Here is a 25781-nt window from a genome sequence, read left to right on the forward strand (position 1 = left end):
TCTCATTGTGGTTTTTATTTGCATTTCTCTGATGACCAGTGATGATGATCATTTTTTTCATATGTCTGTTGGCTGCATATATGTCTTCTTTTGAGAAGTGTCTGTTCATATCCTTTGCCCACTTTTTGATGGGGTTGTTTGTTTTTTTCTTGTACATTTGTTTAAGTTCTTTGTGGATTCTGGATATTAGCCCTTTGTCGGATGGGTAGATTGCAAAGATTTTCTCCCATTCTGTAGGTTGCCTGTTCACTCTGATGATAGTTTCTTTTGCTTTGCAGAAGCTCTTTAGTTTAATTAGATCCCATTTGTCTATTTTGGCTTTTGTTGCCATTGCTTTTGGTATTTTAATCATGAAGTCTTTGCCCGTGCCTATGTCCTGAATGGTATTGCCTAGGTTTTCTTCTAGGGTTTTTATGGTGTTAAGTCTTACATTTAAGTCTTTAATCCATCTTTAGTTACTTTTTGTATACAGTGTAAGGAATGGATCCAGTTTCAGCTTTCTACATATGGCTAGCCAGTTTTCCCAACACCATTTATTAAATAGGGAATCCTTTCTCTATTGCTTGTTTTTGTCAGGTTTGTCAAAGATCAGATGGTTGTAGATGTGTGGTGTTATTTCTGAGGCCTCTGTTCTGTTCCATTGGTCTGTATCTCTGTTTTGGTAGCAGTACCATGCTGTTTTGGTACCAGTACCATGCTGTTTTGGTTACTGTAGCCTTGTAGTATAGTTTGAAGTCAGGTGGCGTGATGCCTCCAGCTTTGACTGCTGTTATTTTTTAAAGCCCTTTTCACACTGACCTACAGTTTCATATATTAAAGATTGAATTTGAGAGTAGAACATTAATATAATGGTAGTAAGCATTCTCCATTGACACAGCTCTGGTATATTCAGTTCGATTCCTGACATGTTACAGAGGAGTTGGTTTTTCCTCTTTAACAGTTTTCTAGAGGGCTGAGATTCACATTGGTCTTACCAGTGTACCATGAGGTGCTTGAGGCTAGTGTCCACAGAGTTGCTTAGCAAGAGAAGAGTCAAGTACTGTCAGGTTCCTGGCATTTCGCCTCCTTGCCAGTAGCTAATGAGTACATTAGGCCCTAGCAATGCAAGATCCTTTCATATAAAGAGCAATTGGTTGGCACAGATCATAGTTGCAGCCCAAAAGCAGTTTCTGATAATATGAATTAAGTTAGCTGCTGTGGTCTGTATCCATCAGGTAACCTCCATGCCCTGGCCCACTCCATGACCACTTCCTTGATTGGAATCCCTGGAATTCACAGTCCTCTACATCTTTCTTCCATGCTCCCCAGCCTCACCACTTTTCCTATTCCCACACCATATATTCCTGGTGTCAAAAGCCTAGGTCTCTCTGTCTCTCATATTGCCTCTCCTAGCACAAGGGAAAGTCTCTCAGCTGGCCAATGGAGGCCAACTCATCCAGCAGTGAGAAAAATATTAATAACCTTCCTCAAGGATGGAGAAGACTCAGTTTATAAAACCAAATAGCTTTTATTCTGTCCTGGTTGTGAGGATAATTCACTCTCTGTACCAGAATGTAAGAATGAGTCTAATGCAAAAATAAAAAAGCAAAACAAGTTGAGTTTTGTATTAAAATAGGTTTAACTTCTAATCCTGTTACATTAGTGAGACTTTTTTCATTGAGATGTACAGATTATAGAATGTTTTCATGCATGTTATCTCTCCTTTGATGCTTATAACAATCCTGAGTGCCATCATTCTCTTTGACCAGGTAAGAATCTGAGGCAGCAGACATGGCATGCTGGATATCACATGATTGGAAATACCAAAGTTAGCAGGAGAACTTAAGGCTGATTTTTCAACTCTACTTGTTTAATATATTGCCTATTGACAGAAGCGCTGAAAAACATTTACAATGCCTTAGCTTACCTTTAATTTTGTCATTCTGTTTTTCTCACTGACCAACAAAAGGAATTGGTAAAATGTGAGGAATTAATCACTTGAAGGAATTGGTTCAATGCATGATTTCCCTCTGCTTTTGATTGGATGTTTCCTTAATATCCATGTATTGTATATTTATGGTGTTGCAGGTACTGTTTTTGATTCTATGGGTACAAGGTTCAAAAAGTCATAATTCCTTCCTTTCTGGTACTCAATACCCAGAGAAGAAAACTGGTAACATTAATAATAAGCTATCCCACAACATACGTATTTAGTATCAACCATTTAGAATAATGCTGGGTATTAAGCTCCTTTTCTTTCTATACTCCTTCCTTACAAATATTTGGTTCACCTAGGTATTTTCTGTTTCTGTAGCCTATACCTCTCAACATGGTGGTGGTTATTATTTGACTAATTTCACTATTTTCATAAAATGTCTGTGGCCCAAGTCTTCCTACTTGTACACAACTATATCTAAAGGAGAGGGGAGAATTTCCTTCCCATACCTCTAGCAGATTGCTCTTGATGTATTGGGTCTTTGCCTGTGATCTGGCTACAAGGGAAATAGGGGAAGCAAAGAAATTCCTCTACAAATAGGGAAAGCAAAGAAATTCCTCTATAAGCCCCTGCCAACCTGGACAAATTCCTCTATGTGCCCACTCCCCAACCGGGTGTGGGGAGGAATTAAAGGCTACTGAGTAAATAACCAGTAGAGACTGCCACAGTCAATCACAGTAAAATTGCCATACTTAATTTTTGAATGTATTAATATGATTATTTTTATTGTTGGTGAGGTCTTGATATAATGTGATGAAAACCGAAAAGGGGTACACCATTTATAGTACTCAGCTACCATGATGGTAGCTGGTTATAATAAAATATATCTCTATTCTGCAAATAAAAAGTTATTAGCTCCAATTCTTGGACCATGGACAGTTCACATTTACCATTGTCATCACTGTGATCATCATCATTACTGTGAATCGTTCTCATCAAACAGCATTCATTTGGTTCTCTGCTTACAAAAGATGCCGTATTATCTTTCTATGTTTCTCTTAAACATGTGGAAAATAATGCTTTTGGAGAAATTGGAATATTGGGAGGATAAACAAGCTTTTGCAGGTGTTTTCCATTGTGTGCCATAGATGAGCTCTGAAAAGTCAAGTATACATTGAAGTTTTGTAAATCGAATCAATTTTAAATGCACTAGAGAGCTCAAAATTTAAAAGAACATTGTAGTGAGTCTGTGTTGCAAGGACTCCATTTGAAACACAGGTATTCAGTCCCAGATTCAATAGTTTCATAAATTTGTATTTTTCTAAGATAGGCTGTTCTTAAATTGATTATGTGTTTTACACTTTTTCAGGGAAAAGTCATTATGAATCCAAAATCGTCTTCGTTAATGTGAATGTAATAAAATCTAGTTATTTTCATTGCCACATTAGTAGAGAATTATTCTTTTCATCATTATTCATTCTTTAAGAGAGATTTTATTTTTAAGTTAGCCATTTTGGATAATTCAAATAATAAAATATCAAAAATGGAAAAAAAAGCTCAGGCATCACATATATAGTGGTTTTGAAAAATATAGCTCAACAAAGTTCATTCATGCTAAACACACACATGTGCATACATGGAATTTCAGGAAAAAAAATAAAAAGGTAAAAGCAGCCTTGTTTCAGAGAAAGCAGATATGAGGGGCTTTTGTTCTTCCAATAGCCCCTCTGATCTGCTGGGTTTCTTCCTGGGTTCTCTGTCTCCTGAGAGGGCATGTGTATGTCAGTTACCTCCAGAATTACTTACTGGAATACCTGGTTCTGCCACCTATAAAGTAGGTGGTAAACTTGGGTAACTACTTATCCTGTCTGTGTCTACATTTTCTCGTGAGATTGTAGATGGTGAATGATAATAGTCCCAACCTCATGGCAATCTAGAGGTTGAATAAATTAATACCTGCACAGTACTTGGATCAGTGCCTAACCTGTACTAACCTGTAGCAGCAGGCACCTAGGAAGCAGTATCCTCTATGGAGGCATCTTCATGGAATACCATGACACGGAAGTACATCTTATGAAATTCACTTAATCCCAAATCCTCATTTTATCAATGGGTGAGCAGAGGCCCTAAGGGGAGAACAATTTTCCTGAGTTCAGGCAAGGAGCGGGTAGCAGAAATGATATATAGCTCTGGGCTCTGGAGGCCCACTAGAGAGAATTTCCCACTGGAGCCTGAGTTAACTCTAGAGGCCACGGATACTTTATTTCAGTGACCCAAAGGCAAGAGACACACTGAAGTTCCATTTAGAGCAGGATTTCTCAGTCTCCTCACGGCTGACATTTTGGGCTAGATAATTTGTTGCTCTCCAGGGGCTGTGACGTGTATTGGAGAATGCTTACCAGCACGGCTGGCCACCGGATGCCAGTAGCACAAAAATGTCTCCGAATATCATGGAATGTCCCCTGGGGGACAAAATTGCATGTATTTATAAACACGTTTTAGCAGTTTTAGCACAATGGAGCCAGAAAAGATGCTATCGGGAGTACATGTGAGGGTACAGCCCCACAAGGAGGCTGAGGCCCCACAGGGAGTGGCCTCTGGGGACTTTGCCTAAGGTACAAATCTCACTCATGTTCTATGCACAGACTTCCTCAGAGTCTGAACTAGAAGGGTCACACTGTATTTAGTGTGCAAGCAACATACATATAAAATAACCGCTCATGAGAATAGTGCAGAATTTCCCCAAAGGGGTTTGAATTTCAGGCTCTGGATATTTAAAATGGGCACAACGTTACTCATCTGAAGCCTGGTATTATAGGTCATGTGAGTGAACACCTTGGGACCTTCAGAATCAAACAAAACGCAGTGCTCCTAACGTCTGTCTGCTGAGACATTACTAACTCCAGCTCTAGGGGTTCTGAGACTGCCAAAGGCGGGCCCTGTGGTTAATCCACACCTCCCCTCTCTTTTCATCCTCTTCCTGTCCCTTCATCATACGCAGAATCCTCTTGGTTAAACTCCATCTTGTGTTTTTAAAAGGAACATCTAGGGGGGAACTCAAACTCAACCCATGTAATATAACTATCAAAAAAAGGTGATAGATTATTTTCCATCAAATATTCTATTGTTAATACACTCCCATGTGTACTATTATCTTAATATTTTTTAACAACAATATAATTTTGTGCAGCACATTTTAACTCACAAAGCCTCTTCACATGTATTACTGCATTTAATTCTTACAACAATATTTAAGGAAATGTAAATTCAAAGAGATTGAGTAATTGTACAAGATAACCCAACCGGTATAAATAGACATACTTCACTCCAGATTCTTATAAGCAAAATTCACTTACTGTCCATATCATTATATTTTCTTTTAAAATAATGGTGATGGGGGTTTTATTTCAACCATATTGCCGTTTTTTAGAACCACTTTGGAACTACCTTTGGAGACTGCCTGCAGAACTTGTGGCATATTTTTTAAAATACCTTCAAAGGCTCTTATCTATCAAACTTTCAGGATGAATCACCTCTTTAAAAGAAAGTCAGGCTGTTGATTAACTTAAATATAGCCTTAGAATGCTGAAATAATTTGTCTCTGAAAGCAATGAAAATTTTTTAAAACATTAAAAATATTTAGTAACATTTAGAACAGTTATTTTCAAAATATTTCAGTAGCAGTGTAATTTCTTTTCAAATAAAATCTTTAATGAATCACTAATATAAAGGAGGCCCCAGGTTTTGGGATTGATCTAAGATCAGTGAGGATCTATGGTCTATCTCCAGATAGAGCTCCAATGATATGACCACCTTCAGAGTCAACATGCCAATACCAATACAGTGACAGGCTCAGAGACTCTAGGTTGGGCGTCTCTATACCGTGATGTGTGCATCTCTATACTGTGCACACTCTGTACTGTGATGTGTGCATGTTCTGAGCCTTGCTTGGCATTTCACTGAGCAAGGCACTCTATGCTATAGTAGTTTTCTAGATTGTATAAGTTTAGCCAATTGAATATGTGAAATTTAATTCAGTGTGTTCACCATCAGGGATACATTCGGAAGTTCAAGTATGTAAAAGTGAAAGAAGCATTATTCTGAAGTCTACAGGAAAACGCACAAGCTTCATGATACTAAGCTGAAGTGTTGGTGGTTTCAGTATTAATGTGTGATAACTAATATATTTTAGTGTGTGTTTTGTGCAATATTTAAACTATCCTGTCATTTTTAAAATCATATGTTTAAAAGCTACTGAAGATTCTTCACAGAACTCTTAGGTTCCATAGATTAAATATTGCTGATTTAGTAAGACATAATTTAGGTGTGAAGTTGTAATGTGCTTATTTATTTATTTATTTATTTTTAATAAGTCATCTTATTACTCTATAGTCTCACCTTGCCTCCTTTTCTTCTCTGGGATTTTTTCACCAGAGAAGCTCAGGGCTTTTGAAATAGCTCAGTGAAGGTCTGATTAAGATTAGGTGCTTGTAAAGCAAGGTACATACTGAGATTTCTTATTCTACTGGTAAATAGTGCCTTAATTAGCCAACTACAGCTACACTCTTTGCAGGGTAATAGGTGCATCTAAAATACACTAACTGAACACTCTTTTTGCAAGATACCAGCCTGGGAGCTACATAAAGATGATGAGAACCACGTCTATCTCACTAAGGCATTTATTCATCTAGTTGTGAAAGTCAAGGTTAATTTTCGGCATGTCTGGCTTCACTGTTTCAGAAATAATTACCAACTCAGGTGCTTTTTGATCAACCAGTAAACCAGTCCTTATTAAGCCTCCACTTAAGCATACTTACAAAAAATCGTGAATGATTACAGAATGTGAAAAATGTAAAATTGCTAGAGATCATCTAATTCAGTTATTTCCAACCATTGGCCAATGGCCCTGTAATAGGTTTCCTTTATAAAAGTACTGGGGAAGCTTGATGAAAGTGTGGGTGCTCTGATGTCACCTCATGGACATAATGATTCAGTAAGTATGAAAATATTTAGATAATATTCAGTAAGATAATGATTCAGTAAGGATGGGATAGAGCCCATGAATCTGCATTGTTAACATCTCCAATGACTCTAAGGGGAAATCCAGTTCTGAAATCACTGATGTGGTCAGTTCTCTTATTTTCTAAATTACTTTGCCCAAGGTCAAAAGTGGACCAAATCCCAGATCTCTAGACTCCCTGGTCAGCTCCTCTTCCTCTGTCTCAGGTCATATTTGTTTTTTAAGGAAATTATTGATTAATCAGTGTGGGATTGTGCACTTGCAACTCTTCAGCCTTGAGAATTAGAGCTACTCAGCAAAAACCTGAAGGTCTCATCTGCCCCAGACTCTGGGGCCAATTCTGTCCTAAGGCAGAAAGGATTTGAAGAGCTCTAAGCCAGGGGCTTTGCATCCAGTCATTTCAACTTCTGACCCCTTCTATTTGTATTTTTTAAACAAATTAGATCTACCAAAGTCTAAAAAACAATTTATTGGTAATCACACTACAATTGTGGGTTTTACTTGATTTCTTCTCATATTTCAAAAGTTTTAATTGTACATATATTCATAAAATGTTAAAGTCTAATGGGTATAAGAAACGCTTAGAAAATAATTCAAGAGAGCACATCTTAATATGCCATCTGTGCGTGTCTGGCACTAAAGGTATTCAGGATGTAGCAGCATCTTGCCCTTCCTAGACTATAAACTTACCACTAGCAGAAACTTGGTGATACGTTCGATTTTGAATCTTATATACATCTAGCATCATTCTCATATACAGTAAAAACTCAAAAAATATTTTTGAATGAGAGTGCCAATTTGGGAAGCACATCTCAGCTCCCATTAAGCAGATGTGTCCTGAGCTATTACCAGTACAGACCTGTGGGCAGAGCCAGGGGTGGGGGCATCTCTTGCTCAAAAGTGGAACTGGCAAGGCTTAAGTAACATGGCTCTTTAAAATGGATTTTGCATCTTGGTATTTCATATGCTTTTAAAATGATCATGAACTTGGCCCTTTTTATTAATGCCGCTTATTTCTAGCATTTCCCCATCTGGCAGGGAAATGCCATATTGTCCTGGAAAACCCCGGAGCCTGGAAAAATTGGGACCATTTGGCCAACAGTGTCCTCAGCAACTCTCAACACAGGGAAATATTAAAATATATTAACAATGGCAACCAACCAAACAATCAAAAAAAGTCTGATCTTTTAGGAGAAAGATCGGGGTTTTACCATAAAAGATGTAATGCTTCCCTGACCTGTGTTTTGCGAATGCTAGTCCCTCAGCTTGGCACATTCTGCTTTTCCCCTCTGATCTGTAATCCACCTTTCACTTCTCCACCACCATCTGCCACACATGATTTCTTTGTTTACCTTTAGTCATTATTTGGGGCCACTTAGGTATTCCTTTTTTAGGGCAGCCTTCCCAGATTTTCTAGAGTCCAGATAGCACAGTCCTCTGTTTGGCCTTTTTGGTGCACTATACTGCCCATGTCTTAGGGCTTGTCACACTGAATTGCACTTGTCAGTACATTGGCTTTCCCCTCCACACAGAAAGTTTTGTGAAGTCCTGGAAGATCATGTTTAAGTTGTTGTGACATAGTAAGAAGGTCTTTTGCCCCTGGTTCCTGGCACAGAGCTTCTAAAACCCCTGTAACTCCTGGGTGATAGGGGTGACAGGAACATCTTTTGTTCAAATATTTCATCTAGATACCTTTTTCCCAACCCAAGAGCTTCTCAGACCCCTGGAGTCTCCAGAGTGAGACGAGTCTCTTTTTTATGCTAATGAGATGGCTAATGGCTTAGGTTCTCTACGTAGCTTTACAGTGTGGTCTGGTTACCAGAAGAACCAACCGTGTGATTAGAGGGCTGGAACTTCAAACCACTCACCCCCTCCACCTCCAGGGAGGGGAGGGTGGTTGAGATTGAGTCAATCACCAATGATCAATGATTTAATCAATCATGCCTACATCGTGGAACCTGCATAAAACTCTTTAAAAGGCGGATTTGGAGAGCTCCTGGGTTGCCGAACTCACTGCTGTGCTGGGAGGGTGATGCACCCCAACTCCAGGAAGACAAAGGTTCCTGCATTTAGGACCTTCCAAACCTTGCCCTAGGTACCTCTTCATCTGGCTGTGCATCTGTGCTCTTTTTAATAGCCTTTATCATCAATGGGTAAATATAAGTAAAGTGTTTTCCTGAGTTCTGTGAGCCTCATAGCAAATTATCAAACATGAAGAAGGGATTGTGGGAAACTCTGGTTTGTAGCCAAGTTGGCCAAAAATGTGGGTAATCTGGGGGCCCACTATTTAAGATTGGCATCTGAAGTGGGTGGCAGTCTTGTGGTACTGAGCCCTTAATCTGTAAGGTGTGTGTTAACTCTGTGTAGTGAATGTCAGAATTAAATTAAATTGTAGGACACCCAGTAGATGGCCACAGAAAATTGGAGAATTGCTTAGTATGGAAAACCCACACATTTGTTGTTAGAATTGCTATGAATATAGACACAGCAATTTTTTTAGCTGTTTGTAATCCTACCCCAAAATATTACATATGCCTCAAGCTAAGATGTCTTTTCCCTTAGAAGGTTATTTCTTATCCAGTATTTGGAGATACTAGGAGTCATATATTCTATTTCTTTATTGTCAATAACAAAGCACCCTTCAGAAAAAAATAGCTTTGTGTTGATCTCAATTCATAACAGTTTTGTATGTTTACATGGGTCACCTAATATAGTTTTATTTAAGGTAAAAAAAAATTGGTATGAATTTAGTAATTATTCTTAAGGATATGACCCCAAGATTGCAAGTATTTGAGGTCATCGTAACAAGATTTTTAATGATCATTTTACAAAAATAATACTGAAAGCAGTTAGGCTTTGAAGACACCAGTTCTACAGCTATGGAAAGAATGGAGAAATAAAATTGCCACATTTTGTGAAAATGGCAACTTGTAGTTTGGGGTATAGATTCAAAATGGCTGTATCTCAACATAGTAGAATGAGAAGGTGATGTGTTCTGGAAAACTGTGGAACACGTAACTAGGAAACAATTCCTGTGAAGAATGCAGATGCTGATGTTAAAAATGCATGTGAAACTGGCCGGGTGTAGAGGCTCATACCTGTAATCCCAGCACTTTGGGAGGTGGATCACCTGAGGTCAGGAGTTCGAGACCAGCCTGACCAACATGGAGAAACCCCGTGTCTACTAAAAATACAAAATTAGCCGGGCGTGGTGGCACATGCATGTAATCCCAGCTATGTGGGAGGCTGAGGCAGGAGAATCACTTGAACCCAGGCGGCAGAGGTTGCAGTGAGCTGAGATCGTGCCATTGCACTCCAGCCTGGGCAACAAAGAGTGAATCTCTGCCTCAAAAAAAAAAAAAAAAAATGCATGTGAAAATAGACACTAGGGAGTACCAGAGGGAGGAGAGAGAGTTAGGGATCTGGGCTGAAAACCACATAAAACCTGGGTTTTATATTCACTACCTGGGTGATGGGATTATTTGTATCCTAAACCTCAGTGTCATACAATATACCCACATAACAAACCTGCACATGTACCCCCTGAATTATAAAATAAAATAATGTTGGAGTGAGAGTAAAAAAACAAAAGAATGCATGTGAAGAGGATAAGTTCAACTGCTAAAATGTGAGTGGAAAATAACTTTTCTAAATTAATATATTATGCATACCTTATATGGTTTAAAATGTGTACATAAATCCAAATGAACCAATCATTTAAGTAGTATTTAACTATTCTATCAACATCCCTAAAAGTGATTTTCATATTCACATTAGCCAAAAAAAAAAAAGTAGGGATTTTCTTATTGGAGAAATGCAAGATGGTGTTATTTACAGAAATACCTTTTATTCGGGGGTAAACATAGGTTGCTGTTTGTCGATGCAGTGAACTCTGCAATGACTGATACAGGATATGGGGCTGTAACATTGGCCCTTTGAGTGCTGTATTCAGACTGACTAATTCATCTCTCAGAACTGGGAAGATTGCCAAAAGACCCTTTGTGGTAAGTGGTAGTCAGAGTCCTAGCAGTTGTAAAGGCCTTCCTCATCCTGTGTTTATCCCATCCTGGTCACCATCACCCATGATATGAAAAAAAGAGGGACATTTCCCCATATCATGCATGATTCTATTGATTTCAAGAAGATCCAGATAAAATGGAATAAACAGAAAACTTACGGTAGCTCAAGTAACTTAAAAGTCAAGGGAAATGATCACCTTCTGCCTCAACTTAATCAGAGGCTTAATGTTACTGGGACTCTTTCTATCTCTCTGTGATTTTCTCCCTCTATGTGAGACCCATCCTCAGACAGACTCTTTTCTTACATTGAAAGAAAGAGCAGCAGCTCCAGGCCTGAAATCCTCTCAGCTCAAATCCAGCAGGAATCTCCTCATGCTCTGTCCAAGCATTCCAGCAAAATCTCGGTGCATCACACAGGTTCCAGGTGGGCCATAGTCACATTCCTAACACATCTTCATGGCTGGGGAAAACACCCAAAGAACAGCCTGAGATGAGGAGGAAGAAGGCTTGTTTCTACACTGAGAAATGAAAGTTCAGCATGCTGAAGAAGGATGAATGGATGCAAGCAGTAAAAACAACAGATGACACCACATTTTCATATTTTCCTGATTGTCACAGTACTCCATGTTAATTATCATTCAGAAGAACAGGAAATAAACATAACACTCCTCGGCTCTTTTCTCAGGGATATCTATGAGTACCATTTTGTCATTCTTCATCCTAATTTTTCTATTTGTGTAATTTTTATAAAATGCAAATCATAGTGTAGATATAGAGCTGGTATTTTCACTTAGATTAAATAAGAATTTTAATATCTCATGAATAATCTATTATAAACAATTTAAATGGCTACATTCAAAAGCAATTTTTATAGTTAACTACGTTATTTTTTAAATTCCTTGGTTTTCCTGTTTACAGTCTAGATAGGAGACATTAAACACAGAGGAAAGGTAGAAGTATCTTGTATCTCTCCAAGGGCAGAGATACAAATACTTGTGTTTATAATCTTCTTTACAGTCTCCAAGAATTGAGCCTTTAAGTATGTATTGAAAGAGGGTTTTTTTTTTTAACTTTTATTTAAGTTCGGGGGTACAAGTGCAGGTTTGTTACGTAGGTAAACTTGTGTCATAGGGGTTTGTTTTACAGATTATTTCATCACCCAGTTATTAAGTGTAGTATCCATTAGTTATTTTTCCTGATCCTCCCCTTCCTCCTACCCTCCACCCTCCAAAAGGCCACACTGTGTGTGTTGTTCCCCTCTATGTGTCCATGTATTCTCATCATTTGGCTCCCACTTAAAAGTGAGAACAAAAAGCATCATATTTTATGTAATCATTCCTATTTCTCTCTTGTGTGAGTCCCCCCAGCCTATACCTAATCTCAGAAGTAGATTCCTACCTTCCGGTCCAGTCACATCCTCTGCCCAATATTTGGTGATGAATGACCTCCATATATTGATTTGAACTGCACTGTGCCAAGTCTCGTTGCCAAGACATGTCTTTGGCACAGGATGCTACACTAGAACTGTTCTTTCTGACTTGACCTGTTCTTGGTATAACAACTGTTTGCTGAGACAAGACTGAAAGATGGCCTGGCCCCTGAATCATGGATCATAGGACCTTCTCTTTCCAAAGCTCCTGTGTGCAATGAAGAAATAGTCATTTCTTCAAAAAGGGTTAGAGAAGAACTTTAGCCAAATTAAATTTAAAGGAGTTTCATTGAGCAATGAATGACTTGCGAATCAGGCAGCCCCCAGAATCACAGCAGATTCAGAGAGACTCCAGGAATGCCTTGTAGTCAGAACAAATTTATAGACAATAAAAAGGGAAATAGGGAGTGAAATATAGAAATCATAAGTGAGGTACAGAAACAACTGGATTGGTTACAGCTCAGTGTTCACCTTATTTGAAGACAATTTAAACGCTAAGCAGTGCATGAGTGGTTGAAGTATGGCTGCTGGGATTGGCCAGGACTAAGCTATTGTTACAGATACATACTCTTAAGTTGGGTTTTCAATCTTATCTACCTATTAAGTTAGGTTGCAATTCATCCACAAGGACTCAAATATAGAAGTATGGGGTCTTTCTCAGGCCATATTTACTTTGCTTTAACAAGGTACATATTGAACTTCTATTACATGTCAGTCATTATTACTACAGCTGGGAATATAATGGTGAGCAAAAATCTATATTTTCATCATGTTCACACTCTAGTGAGAAAGACAGACATATAATTATGTAAAATAGCCATTTGTGATAAGTGCAGTAAAGGAGAGGCAAGTGGAGATATGAGTGGTTATAATAGAGAATTTCATCTATGGTTTTTCTGAAGAATTAATAAGTGAGTTGAGAACTGAAGATGGGTTAGCAGTAACCAACAAAAGTGGTGGGGTAGAGAAAAAAATTCAAGAACAAAAAATAATCCCCTGATTCCTTGACTCTCTTACTTAAGATTGTACTTCTTCTTTGGTACCTTCTGTAAGAAAAGAGGTCAGGAGAGGCTTACCTGAGGAAGTAATGTTTGAGCAAAGACCCGAAGAAGTTAAGAAGAAAGCCACTTTACTATCTGGCCAGGAATATTCCAGTGAGAGGAAATTTGTGCAAAGACCCTGAGATGGGTTGGTCGCTGTGTGGCCAGGAACAGACGGAAGCCAGTGGCTGGAGAAGTAAACTGAGTGGGGACACACAGGAGTCAAATTCAGAGTGAAAGAGAGGGAGGAGCAGGTCCTATGGGTGTTTGTATTCATCATGGGGCACTGTAAAGAATTTTAGTTTTGAGTGAGATGAAATTGAACTTGAGGGAGAGGAGTAAGATGTAGAATCACTGAAAGGTTTTGAGCAGAGTGATCTGATCTGACTTACACTTAAAAAGAAATCATCTGGCTATATTGAGAAGAGATCGTATAGAGTACAAGTTGGAAGCACAGTGGCTCTTGGAGCATATTTAAGTTCCCGTTTACAAAGGAAGAAATGGAGGCACAGAGATTTTAACTTGACTAAAGTCGTATAGCACAGATAATTGATTTGAACTTAGGTTTAGCTGATCTTAAAGCCCCTGCCCTTTCTACTATGTCAGATTTGTGTGTGTGTGTGCATATTATAAAAGTAGGATCATACAATATATGATACTTGAATTGTTTTTCACTTTTTCATTTAAGATGTTACGAAGTATGTCAACACATCATTTTTCTATAGCATCATTTTTAAGGCCTACATATTAGTCCATTGTATAGATGTACAATCTTCAGATAACCTACCTCCTTTTGTTATTTTAAAATTATTATTAAAAATCTAAATAAATATTTGCATTGGGAATTCTTCCATCCTCTTCAGGGAAAAGGCCAAACATCCCAAGGAAAATATTTTAGAATATATTTCCTGTTGATGAGAAGGTGATCTTTCATACATGAGAAAACAATGTAAACTCAATGACAGCATTGGCCTTTTTATTTTAAAGTACTTAAAGCAATTTCTAAAAGAATATATTTTCACACTTTGTGAAGTAAGCATGAAACTACACAAAATTACTAATTAATTAGATTTGGAGATGCAGTCAATATGTTCATGAGGAAAGGCAGTATTTTGTGTAGAAACTAAAGTGCCTATATTTTAATGTGTTAGTTAAAAAAATCAGTAGGCAAATGTTCTTGTTTCACCCTCCGGAACATTAGATCTTAATGATTTTATTGGTTTGGTGATGATGATATTGTAAAAGGTTTGGGTTCTCCTTCTTTTACAGAAGCCTAGGAGTATCATTTCTTTCCAGTTGTCTTAGCTATTCCTTTTCCTTTCCAATACAGTGCAGTCTTCCTGTCTAGGCTTTTCAAGTTTCCCTCACCTCCTTTACTATCACACCTCAAAAAAACAGATTTGTCTCCTTTTTTTTTTTTCTTTTTCAACAGTGTCTCAGTGCTGTGGACTTGAGAGAACCCATGTTATATAAGAAAAAACATCACAAGTTTTCTTGTGAATCAAAGCCAGCAGTTAGGCCTTCTGCAATGTTTCACATGGTGGAACTAGAAACAGGAAATTATTCAATTAAACCTCCATAGTTCACCACTGTAGCAACAAATAGGCTATTTCAGAAGCAGTTTTCCCTGCCTCAGAAGGAGAATTCCCCCAGTGCCGGGGAGTAGAGTGATGCCAAAGTACCAATTTTCAAGAGTATTCAACTGCAAAAATGACACTGTTCTACTTGCAAAAGAACTTTCTTTGGCTGTTTTCTGAGACTGAAGGAAATCTCCTTTCCCATTTTGGAAATCAATAAGGCTTTTTCCTCCACCGCTATGGGTTATTATAAAAGAAACTACCCATGTTTCTGGAGATAATTTGTAGAAGATGATTACTGAAACACTGCCAGCTCTGCTCTCCTGTGGGCCGCCATCTGGAGGTTGGGGACTGCTGGTTGGAAGGATGTGAAGAATATCCATTCAGGTTCCTAATGCTCATATCTCCCAGACATTTCAACAAGTTTGCCATAGAGTATTTTGAGCCAACGCCATCTAGAGCCCAGAATAAATTTCCCTTACCATTTCTCATTGCAAGTCATTACCAGGACACTTTCAGGGCACTCTTGTTGAGTTGCTCAGCTGGAATTTTTATAATAGCCTATGACACAATTAAATATACAGCCCATATCCAAGGAAGATATTGCTAGCTGCAGAGAAGTGATGGTGTCTCTCTGAGGAGCTGTTTCTTATGACAGCCTCCCTTCCCTATATAAACCAGGGACAGCCTGACCAGCAGTGCCAGGATTATAGGCATCTGTGGAGTAGTAGTGCCTACTCAAGTATGAGCTCTTCTACTTTTTAAGTGTGTGATGTTGGGCTGACAATTTTAACTCTCTTAGTTTCAGGGTTCTCATCTGTGAATACAAATGAAAATACTTTACAAGGTTATTATGAGAATTAAAGAGATAACCTATGTCAAGTGCCTGGCATACAGCCTGATACATAATAGGCATGTAAATGGTGGTAGCATGTTTCTCCTCTATTCCGCGTGAAATTCAGTCTATCCCCAGAGTGGTCACTAGGCATACATTCTCACCTCTTCTCTTTCCACTAACATGACCATAAAAAGCCATTTTCGTAGTTTCTCCACTCAGGCCTACTTCCTCACAGAGTTGAGCTCTAACCACTCGCAATTCTTTCCAAACCATTAAATATACATACAGATATGTATGTGTGTATATATATATATACACGCACACACACACACATATATAATATATATATACACACACAGATACATGTATATTTAATGGTTTGGAAAGAGTTGCAAGTGGTTAAAGCAACTCTCTCTTTCTCTCTCTATATATACGTATGTACACACATGCACATATACACATATATGTGCATGTGTATATGTCTCTATGTATACATATGTGTGTACATGTCTCTATATAGAGAGAGATAGGTTTCTCTCTCTATATAGAGAGCAGTTTCTATGTATATATGTATATAGAGAGAGGTTTGTATATTTAATGGTTGGGAAAGAGTTGCAAGTGGTTAAAGTAACTATATTATATATAAAATCTATTATAATAGACAATGTTAGTGTGAAATTAGTAATGTATAATATTAATACATTACATGATTAAATACATATTACATTGAACGTATACATTACATATTATACGTAATGTAATATGTTACATTAAACTAAATAAATATATATAAGATACATTAATACATATTTACTAGGACTCATACTAATTTTAATTCTAAACTCAACCAGGAGGCACCCACATTTACAGGGCAATAAAGAAAGAAGAGGTAATTTAAAAAGCAAAAGTGGCAAATGCAATTTTGAAATGAAGGCTCTCTCTGAACAGGGAAACTCAGGGTATACTGTCGGTGCAAAACAGAGGAGTATTTACCACCCTACCGTGGGTTCACCATCACCTCAAATGTGACATAACATGGCATTGGGTTTTTTAGTGGATACAACACATACATTTCTTCTGTCAAATTTAAAGACAATCAAAATGTTCACGTTTTTTCACACTCATTTGAAGTCAAACCTATTCTTTCCTATTCCTCACTTGCTGAATTGGGATTTTTTGTTGGGAGTGGGTAGGTGTTTGGAGGAGTTACCGAGTGTAGTTCTTTCCAAGTATTTTCATTCATTTAGAGATTTTAGATTAATTTCATTGTTCTATTCTGCTGAAATCTTTTTGAATTTTAATGGTGCTGACAAATATAATAGTTATTCCTTCTAGTTTTCTATCACCAACTAATTTATTCTGCATGTTAATATCTCCATGCCAGGTATCAGTTTAAAAATATTTGCTATGGGGAAGAGGGGAAGCAGAGCACTATGATAAGTCACAGGAGAATAATCTTTTAACTGGGCGTTAATTGACATTGACCAATTAATACACACTCTGGTAGTAGGGATTCACCACACTTCATTATAGTTTGGATCATATTTAACTTGGGTATTTACAACAATACCATGAGTATAATACAAAACACTTGTAAAAATCCAGATATGATTTTTTTTGTGTTAATTTTCAGTCATTTCAATCTGCAATAATTTATTCTAAGTGAACCCATGCTGGCTCCCAGTGGCCTTACATCCTTTCCTAAGTGTTTATAAATCATGTCTTAAATAATTAATTTTTATCTCCAGTCTGAGAGTGATTTCAAGCTCACTTGACTGTAGTTAGAAATAACTATAGCCTTCCATTAAAAAAAATCAAGGAAACCTGTCTATTTTCGAAAGGCACAAATGCCTCTCCTATTCCTTAAAGATTAACAAAAGTGATTCAGCCATCTCTTTGGAAATACATATTTGAAGCAAGAAAGGTTGGGTATTTTTGGAATAAGCACTCTACGACCCTTTCCTTGCTGGAGATTTTCCCCGTACCATGCCCTACACAAATCACCCTCTTCTATCTAGCTGATTTAGTCTCAGACTCCAGAATTTTACATACCCATTATCACCTCAAACTCTTTGCTAGATTAATAGGACCACTGAGTCTTATTATATTATCTCCAAGAGGTCATCCCTGAACACCTCATTCCCTCCTGTCTCTAAACTACTGCAGTATTTTGTTGTTGTTGTTGGGGGAGGCTATTACATAAATAGAGTTTTAAATTATAGGTCAAAAAATACACCTGTTTTCTTTGTTCAGATTGGAGGCTGCTTGAAAGGATGAACTCTTTCTTTTTCTTCCATGCAACCATCGTGTTCTCTTATGTTGATATTAGGCATTAAGAAAAACTTGCTGATGAATGATAGCAATGAAGCCTTTCCTTCCTTGTCATACGGCCACACACTCAGAATTAGACGTCTGTTGACCAAAAATCAGTTGCAAAACTGGAACTGGACAAAAAATCATAAATTTTAAAGTGGGAAAATGCACTTATTAAATAGAATCCTTGTTTTTAATTAGTTTAATTAGAATGCTTCATGTTGTAAAATGTATATATTCTCCTTAACCTGGATTAAATAATAAAAGAATTAATTGACCCCTATAAGTGAGAAATCCAAAGGCAGGGATGGCTTTAGGTTAGATGGCTTATTCCAATGACCCAAATAATGTAACCAAAATCTCAGTTTCTTTCTGTTTCTTCACTTTGATTCTACAGTTTCAACTTCATTTTCAGGTTCTGTATTAGCTTTTTTGTTGCTGCTATAACAGATTGCTACCAAATTTGTGGTTTAAAACAAAAACAAAATTTATTATCTCACAGTTCTGGAGATCAGAAGTCAGGAAATGCATCTTTTACTTGTAAAATCAAAGTGTTCACAGGGCTGTGCACCTTCTAGAGGCTCCAGGGGAGAGCCTGTTCCTCTAGCTTCTAGAGGCTGCTTGCATTCTGTGGCTTGTGGTTCCTCTTGAGCAATGATATCACTCTGACTTCTGCTGTCATTGTCATACATCCCTTTCTTACTCTGCCTCTCTCTTTCAACTTTTAAGGATGCTTATGATTGTAATTGGTCTTCCTAGATAATCCAAGATAATCTCCCCATTGCAAAATCCATCTTTATCACATCACAAAGTCCCTTTTGCCCTGTCAGGTAACAGTCTGGCCTAGTATCTGGATGTGGGCATCTTTGGAGGGCTATTATCTTCATTTCCACAGTCTTCCTTCTAGCCCTGATAGATTCACATTGATTTCCCATGAAAACTATGTTCATCCCTTCCCAGCATCTCCAGAAGTTTCAATCCATTACAGCATCAACTCAGAGTCCAAAAAATCTCACATTAGCAGCTCAAAGGGCCCAAATCACATCATCTAAATCAGGTATGGGTAAGACTCTGGCTATGACCCATACTGGGGAAGATTTCCTCTTTTCTATGGACCTGTGAAGCTAGAAAGCAAGTTATATGATCTCAAAATACAATGGTGTAACAGCATACAAAGCCAGCTACAAACCTTCTTCTCAAAAGGAAGAAAGTCAGAAGAAAATAAAAGGAATCCTTGGTCCCAAGAAGTTTTGAAATCCAGCTTGGCAAAAAAAAAAAAAAAAAAAAAAAAAAAAAAAAAAAAAAATTGGTTTTCAAGCCTTGGGAACAATTATCTGTGGTTTATGTCTTCATCCTCTTGGCTCTGAGCTCTGCCCTCTGGGTTCATATTTCTGACCTTGTAATTATTTTTCTTTCATTCTTTTTCATAAGGGTAGTACCTACTTGCAACTGAGTACTCGTAGCCTCTTTCCTGCCTGTAGAATTTTAAAAATCTAGCAGCTTTCTTTCATTTTGTCTTCTTTGTCCCTTTGAGTCCAATCTGGCAGTGTTTCTGCTGATATAACAATCTCAAGAACCTTGCTGGTCTTCCACATATGTCTTGGATATTTACTCTATTAGAGAGGAGACTCTTCCACAGGCCTTTCCTGCATAACTTCTTCTTTACTCCTGGCTTCTGTCAAGACAGCTGAGAGGATCCATGAGTCACATGCCTAATTTCCTCAAAAAACTCACTGCATGACTGAATATTCTGATCTTTTGATCTTTGTGAGGCATGAGCAACACACTATTTACTTTCTCTACACAGTATGCGTTCGTAACCATAAATTTCCTAATTTCAGTGTGATTTATAATCTGAATAGGCTGATAATTTCCCAAATCAAGTACTGTTGTTTTCTTTTTATATAAAGAGTTTTTCCCTCAGTCTATCTCTTTATCATATTTTACTATAAGCAGCAAGGAGAAATTTGATCACATCTTCAACACTTTGTTTGGAAATCTTAGCAAATATCCAAGTTTATCACTTGCAAGTTCTGCATTCCACACAGTAGTAAGAAATACCTGTGCTAATATTTTTGCCACTATATAACAAGGACCCCATTTTGCATTTTTTTCTGAGACCTCATCATCAATGCCTTTAGTGTCCATATTTTACCAACAGTCTATTCAAGGCAATCTAGGCTTTTTTTCTGTTTCCCAATTCCAATGTCACCTGGACAATTTTAAGTATTGTTACAGCAGCATCTCAATCCAGGGTACCAAAATCAATACTAGCATTCTATTACTCTTGCAATCAACCACCACAAATTTAATGACAGAAAACAACACAAACAACACAGATTTATTATCTTACAGTCAAATATTCAAGTAAAGATTTTACAAAGCGAAAATCAATATATCAATAGGACTGTGTTCCTTACAGAGGCTCCAGTGAACATCTGTTTTTTTTCCTTCTCCAACCTTCAGAGGCTGCCTGCATTCCTTGGCTCATGAACCCTTCCAGTAATGGCATCACTGTGCCCTGACCTCTGCTTTTGCCCTCACATCCCTTCCTCCAACTCTGGCTTTCTGTCTCTCTCTTCCATTTTCTAAGGCCCCTGTGATTTCACTGGGCACACTGGGTAATCAAAGATAATCGCCTCATCTTATGATCTTAACTTTATAACACTTGCAAATCCCTTTTATCATGTAAAGTCACATTTTCACAGGTTTTGCCGATTCGGATGTAGGTATTTTGAGATAGGGTGTGGAGGGTATTTTTCTGCCTACCACAGGTTCTTCATGGGGATCTGATGGAAGCACCAAGATTTCTTTTAAATTAGTCCCTTCATTGAAACTCATACTCTTCCACAGTCTGAGGGGAAAAGGATTACTCCCAGCAGTGCCTCCATGAGGGACGCAAAGCTTCTCCTTCAAACAAGCCCCAGAAAATGTCTTCTTCACTCTGATTGGCTGAGGGCTCAGTTTTGAATTTCTCATCATGATCAGAAAGACAGGCTACTCTGTGTGACTAAAGTGATTCAGGATCCATTACCTCAATTTTGTAGTTGAGAAATGTGGAGCAGTAGTACCCTCAGAGCAAACTGTAAGACCTGTTATTAGAATAAGTTAGAAGAGATTAGGAGGAAGACAAGCAAGCAAACAAAAAACAAAAACAAAAGCCCACAAATATCACCTAAAATATACCACTTCACCCCATGATTGTAAATTAGCCCATGTCAAATGACCACATCATATTTATATTTGTATATTCTATATAGATAGCACATAGCCTAAAAGTCTAATATAATAATTGGCTCTCTTAAATGACTAAATGGTGAACTATTATATTGTCACATTCATGTGATTTGATCTGCAATGTAATAAAATTCATAGCTTTATAATACCTTTTGACTAGGTGTTATTGTTTTTGCAAATATATTTCTCAAATATGTTTTAGAAAGTATTGAAAGTCAGATCATGATATTGGGAGAACCAAAATAGATTCAGATAATTAATTTTCAGAATAAAAATAAGACAAGAATGCAGTTCCAAAATGGATGTTCTGAAAGGAATTGTACACTTTTAATTTGTCTTATTTTCTTGGCCTAATCTCAGAAAATCAATGCTCCTCATACACCCCCACCCCTAATACACACATAACTAAGAGTATATGTGATTTGAAAAAACTGAAAGTGTAGATTAATGCACCTTCTGAACTCAGAAGTGTGTCTGGACATCTGTATATTCTATCACCAGATTAAACCTCAGAAGGGGTCTTTCAAAACGTCTTAAATACTATGTGAAGAGTATCAGCTATGCTAAACTATTTGCTGTGGCCTGCATTTCTCTCCTGTTTCTGCCTGATCTTTTGATATTCTTTTTTTGTTTTTGTTTTTGTTTTCTTAGTAAGAGGCTATGTGGCAAGTGGGCCTGATACCTCTGAGAGGAGAGATGAGGAGACGCAGTGTCTCTCAAGTATAAATCACTGAACTGTGAGTCAGAAAATATCAAAGTTGTTTCCAAGAGAATACTCTAAAATCAAGCTGAGTCATCTAAGATGAAGGAAAGAGTACTGGGGAAGAGAATACAAGCAACTTTCAGAAGCTAGCTGTGGAACCAAATGAGTATCTAAGAGGAAGAGAAGTCAATGGTCTTTTGTAGAAGCCCATTAGTCAGTGGACTGATGGCTTGGATTACTCAGTACAGGGGTCAAGGGCCATAGTGAAGAGTAACTTGATCACTAGAACAGCTGTGTGAGGCTGAAGGAGATCTGAGTGGTATTTGATTTTCTGTTTCTGTATTAGTCTGCTGAGGATAATGCTTTCCATCTTCATCTGTATCCCTGCGAAGGACATGATTTCATTCGTTTTTATGGCTGCATAGTATTCCGTGGTGTATATACACCACATTTTCTTTATCCAGTCTATTATTGATGGGCATTTAGGATGATTCCATGTCTTTGCTATTATGAATAGTGCTGCAATGAACATATGTGTGCATGTACCTTTATAATAGAATGATTTACATTCTTTTGGGTGTATATCCAGTAACGCGATTGCTGGGTCAAATGGTATTTCTGCCTCTAAGTCTTTGAGGAATAACCACAATGTCCTCCACAATGTTCTCACTTATAAGTGGGAGCAAAATGATGAGAACACATGGACACATGGCGAGGGAACAACACACACTGGGACCTCTCAGAGCGGGGGCTGAGGGGAGGGAAAGCATTAGGAAGAATAGCTAATGGATGCTGAGCTTCATACCTGGGCTATGGGATGATCTGTGCAGCAAGCCACCATGGCACACATTTAGCCCTGTAACAAACCTGCATATCCTGCACATGTACCATGAACTTAAAATAAATTTGAAGAAAAATCCAGATCTGAGCAACATGGACCATTTTTGGTTTCCTACCCTCCCTCCCACTTGTTGAGGACATCCTGTTATTGATGTGGGAAATACAGGACTTCATTAGTCTTGGGAAGAAGTTGCAACTCTTCCCTCATACCTACTATCTTATACAATGGTTCTTTACATCATTTTGGCAGGGAGGCAGGCTTGAACTCACCTTATACATTTACTGAAAGCTAAAGATTCCCTTCCCAGTTAAAGAGCATGTTCACACAAGCCAATCATTTTTCATAAAATTTCAGGATATTCACAGACTTCCTGAATTTTGTTGGTGGAGACTTCCTGGGAAGATTCATGGACTGGGTTAAGAACCCTTGCTGTAGATCCCAGTCCTGAACCACCAGAGGCTTCACCTCAGCTAATGGAAGTTTTGAGTGTTTCAAGAAATTTGGGCGTAACCAAAGAGTTTCATCCAATTCTAAAGAATCCATCCATGTACGCTACTTCAGAAGGTTTTGCTTTAGTGAGCAAAGGCACTTCATATTTTAACTTTTCCAGGACAGGAAGGAATGGGCATGACTAGGGATCTAAAACACTGCTGTCCAGTTCCAGCATCATAGGATTTTCCCTGATGATGATTTTATCCTGGATTTTTCATGCTTTCCCTCACGCCTTTCTTCTTAAATAGATGTTCACATTCTCTCTGCTCACAGCCTGGTGAGCATGGGAGGGTGACAAGAACAGGTGGGGAAGAATCTAGTAAGGAATGGTCTGAATCCACCGCTGAACATCTCCTTAAAGACGGAACTTTTACCAGAATGACATTTCTATTCATTATCCTTCCCGGCCAAATTAATTGGTTTGTAAGTTCACTTATTCTGCAGAAACGTATTGGCATGTTCAGAATTCCAACTTCTATGCTAGCATCTGTGAGGAGTGCAAAGATGGATGGCATACAACCTCTCTCTTCTCAAAGGAGCTTGAGTTCCCGCAGCAGAGACAAGTTATGCAAAGGAACTCAGCTTAAAACCGTTTCCTGAAAGGGCTTTACTGTTCACCCTTCCTAAGTTTCCTGCTGTGTGTGTGCTTGTGTGTGTGTGCACACACACACGTGTGTATGGTTCCTTCACTTTATCTGCCAGGGACTGGAGAAACGTCTCTCTTGTTTTCCCAGAGCACCCCCTCCATTACATGAACCATCATATTTATCACGATACTTTATAATTATCCATTTAGCTTCTCTCCCGACGGATCACAAACCCCTTGAGGATAGAGACTGAGTCTCACTGGATGTCCCAACTATTTCCTGGGAGCCAGCAGAACACCTGGAACATGATAAGTGCTTTTAAATATGTTAAAGAAAACAATTGCGAGAGAAGAGAGAACACAGACGACATGAGACGTCCTACAAAAGGAGGCCCCTTAGCTATTATGTCAGGAAATAACTTCTGGCCTTTGTCCTGTCCGCTGTGCGTTTCAGGATCTCGATTTCCCTCCCGTCCTAGAAGGGAGTTGGATCAGGTGATTCTTTCCAAATGAAAAATTGTATTTTAAATAATGCCAAGGGTAGAGAAGGAAGTAAACATCCTGGCCACCTCCTCCGCCTTAAACGCCCGCCTAGGTTTTACAGTCAAATACCAATAATTTCCTGAAGGCTGAGTGTCAAACACAGTCGCTGCAAAACCTCCAGACGCTCAGGATGTTCGCAGGCTCCATTGACAAAAGTGACTTCCCACGCTTTGCCCACAGAGGGCATCCCTGCGCATTTATACGCAGACCAGGCAAATGCAGCTGCTGGAAGCCTCCTCGGTCCGCTCTTTTTTCCCTAAGCCATAGTCTCTCTGCCCCCACCCCCTTCCCGTGGAATCTTTGCCTGATCCAGTTCGTTTCCCTCCGGTCTCCACATTTTCCCTTCCAGCCCTCCACTTCTCCGGATCAATGTGTAGTACGGTTCCAACTCCCAGCTCGCACACCGCTGGCGGACACCCCAGTAACAAGTGAGAGCGCTCCACCCCGCAGTCCCCCCCGCCTCTCCTCCCTGGGTCCCCTAGGCTCTCGGAAGAAAAACCAACAGCATCTCCAGCTCTTGCGCGGAATTGTCTCTTCAACTTTACCCAAGCGACGACATGGAACCAGCCTCAACCTTTTAATGCACAGCCCGGCCACAGGATTGCCTTCCATCTCCTCTTGGTCCCTCCTGGATGTGGTTTATTGATGACTTGCGAGCCCCTCAGAGAGCTGTCTTTCCTCCTCTGGCTCCCTCCGTTTCCTTGAGTTAGTTTTCTAAGGTTTCACCGGGGCTCGGGATCTCTTGGACCGAATGGAACTTTTTGCTGCCTGCTTTTGCTGCTGATTCTGTCAGTGGACAAGGAAAAAGGCTTCGAAGGCAGCAGAGGCGCAGGGGAGGTGGAGAAAGAGGTGGAGGAAGAGGACGAGGAGGAGGAGGAAGCCGAAGGGGCTCGGCGCGTGTATGTGCATGTGTGCATGCGTGTGTGAGTGCATGTGTGTGAGTGCTGCCGCTGCCCGCGACCCCTGGCCCCGAAGGTGTTGGCTGAAATATGGAGAATAGTCTTGGATGTGTTTGGGTACCCAAGCTGGCTTTTGTACTCTTCGGAGCTTCCTTGCTCAGCGCTCATCTTCAAGTAACCGGTAAGTGGCTCTTTCCTTTCTTCTCGTCGCACCCCCTTCCGTACCCCACTTCCCTTCTCATTTCATTTGGCGAGTAGTAGAATTGGGGTGGGGGATAGCAAGAGATTTGGCGCTTGCGCTGCCCCCCATTTGCGCACCGATGATAAAA

The 25781-nt window shown here is 38.9% G+C and overlaps 1 protein-coding gene across 3 annotated transcripts in view; it reads left to right on the forward strand.

Annotated features, from left to right (window-relative positions):
• The first annotated feature begins 24861 nt into the window (after window positions 1–24861).
• The window catches only part of DCC (DCC netrin 1 receptor), a 1206401-nt gene continuing 1205481 nt past the window's right edge, over window positions 24862–25781 (forward strand). For all 3 annotated transcript variants that reach the window (XM_019014295.4, XM_019014296.4, XM_055367978.2), the window contains exon 1: window positions 24862–25633. In XM_019014295.4, coding sequence (XP_018869840.3) covers window positions 25543–25633 — 91 coding nt within the window. In that variant the 5' untranslated portion in view covers window positions 24862–25542. The remainder of the gene's footprint in view (window positions 25634–25781) is intronic.

This window comes from Gorilla gorilla, chromosome 17 (genome assembly GCF_029281585.2).
Source record: "Gorilla gorilla gorilla isolate KB3781 chromosome 17, NHGRI_mGorGor1-v2.1_pri, whole genome shotgun sequence".
NCBI lineage: Eukaryota > Metazoa > Chordata > Mammalia > Primates > Hominidae > Gorilla > Gorilla gorilla.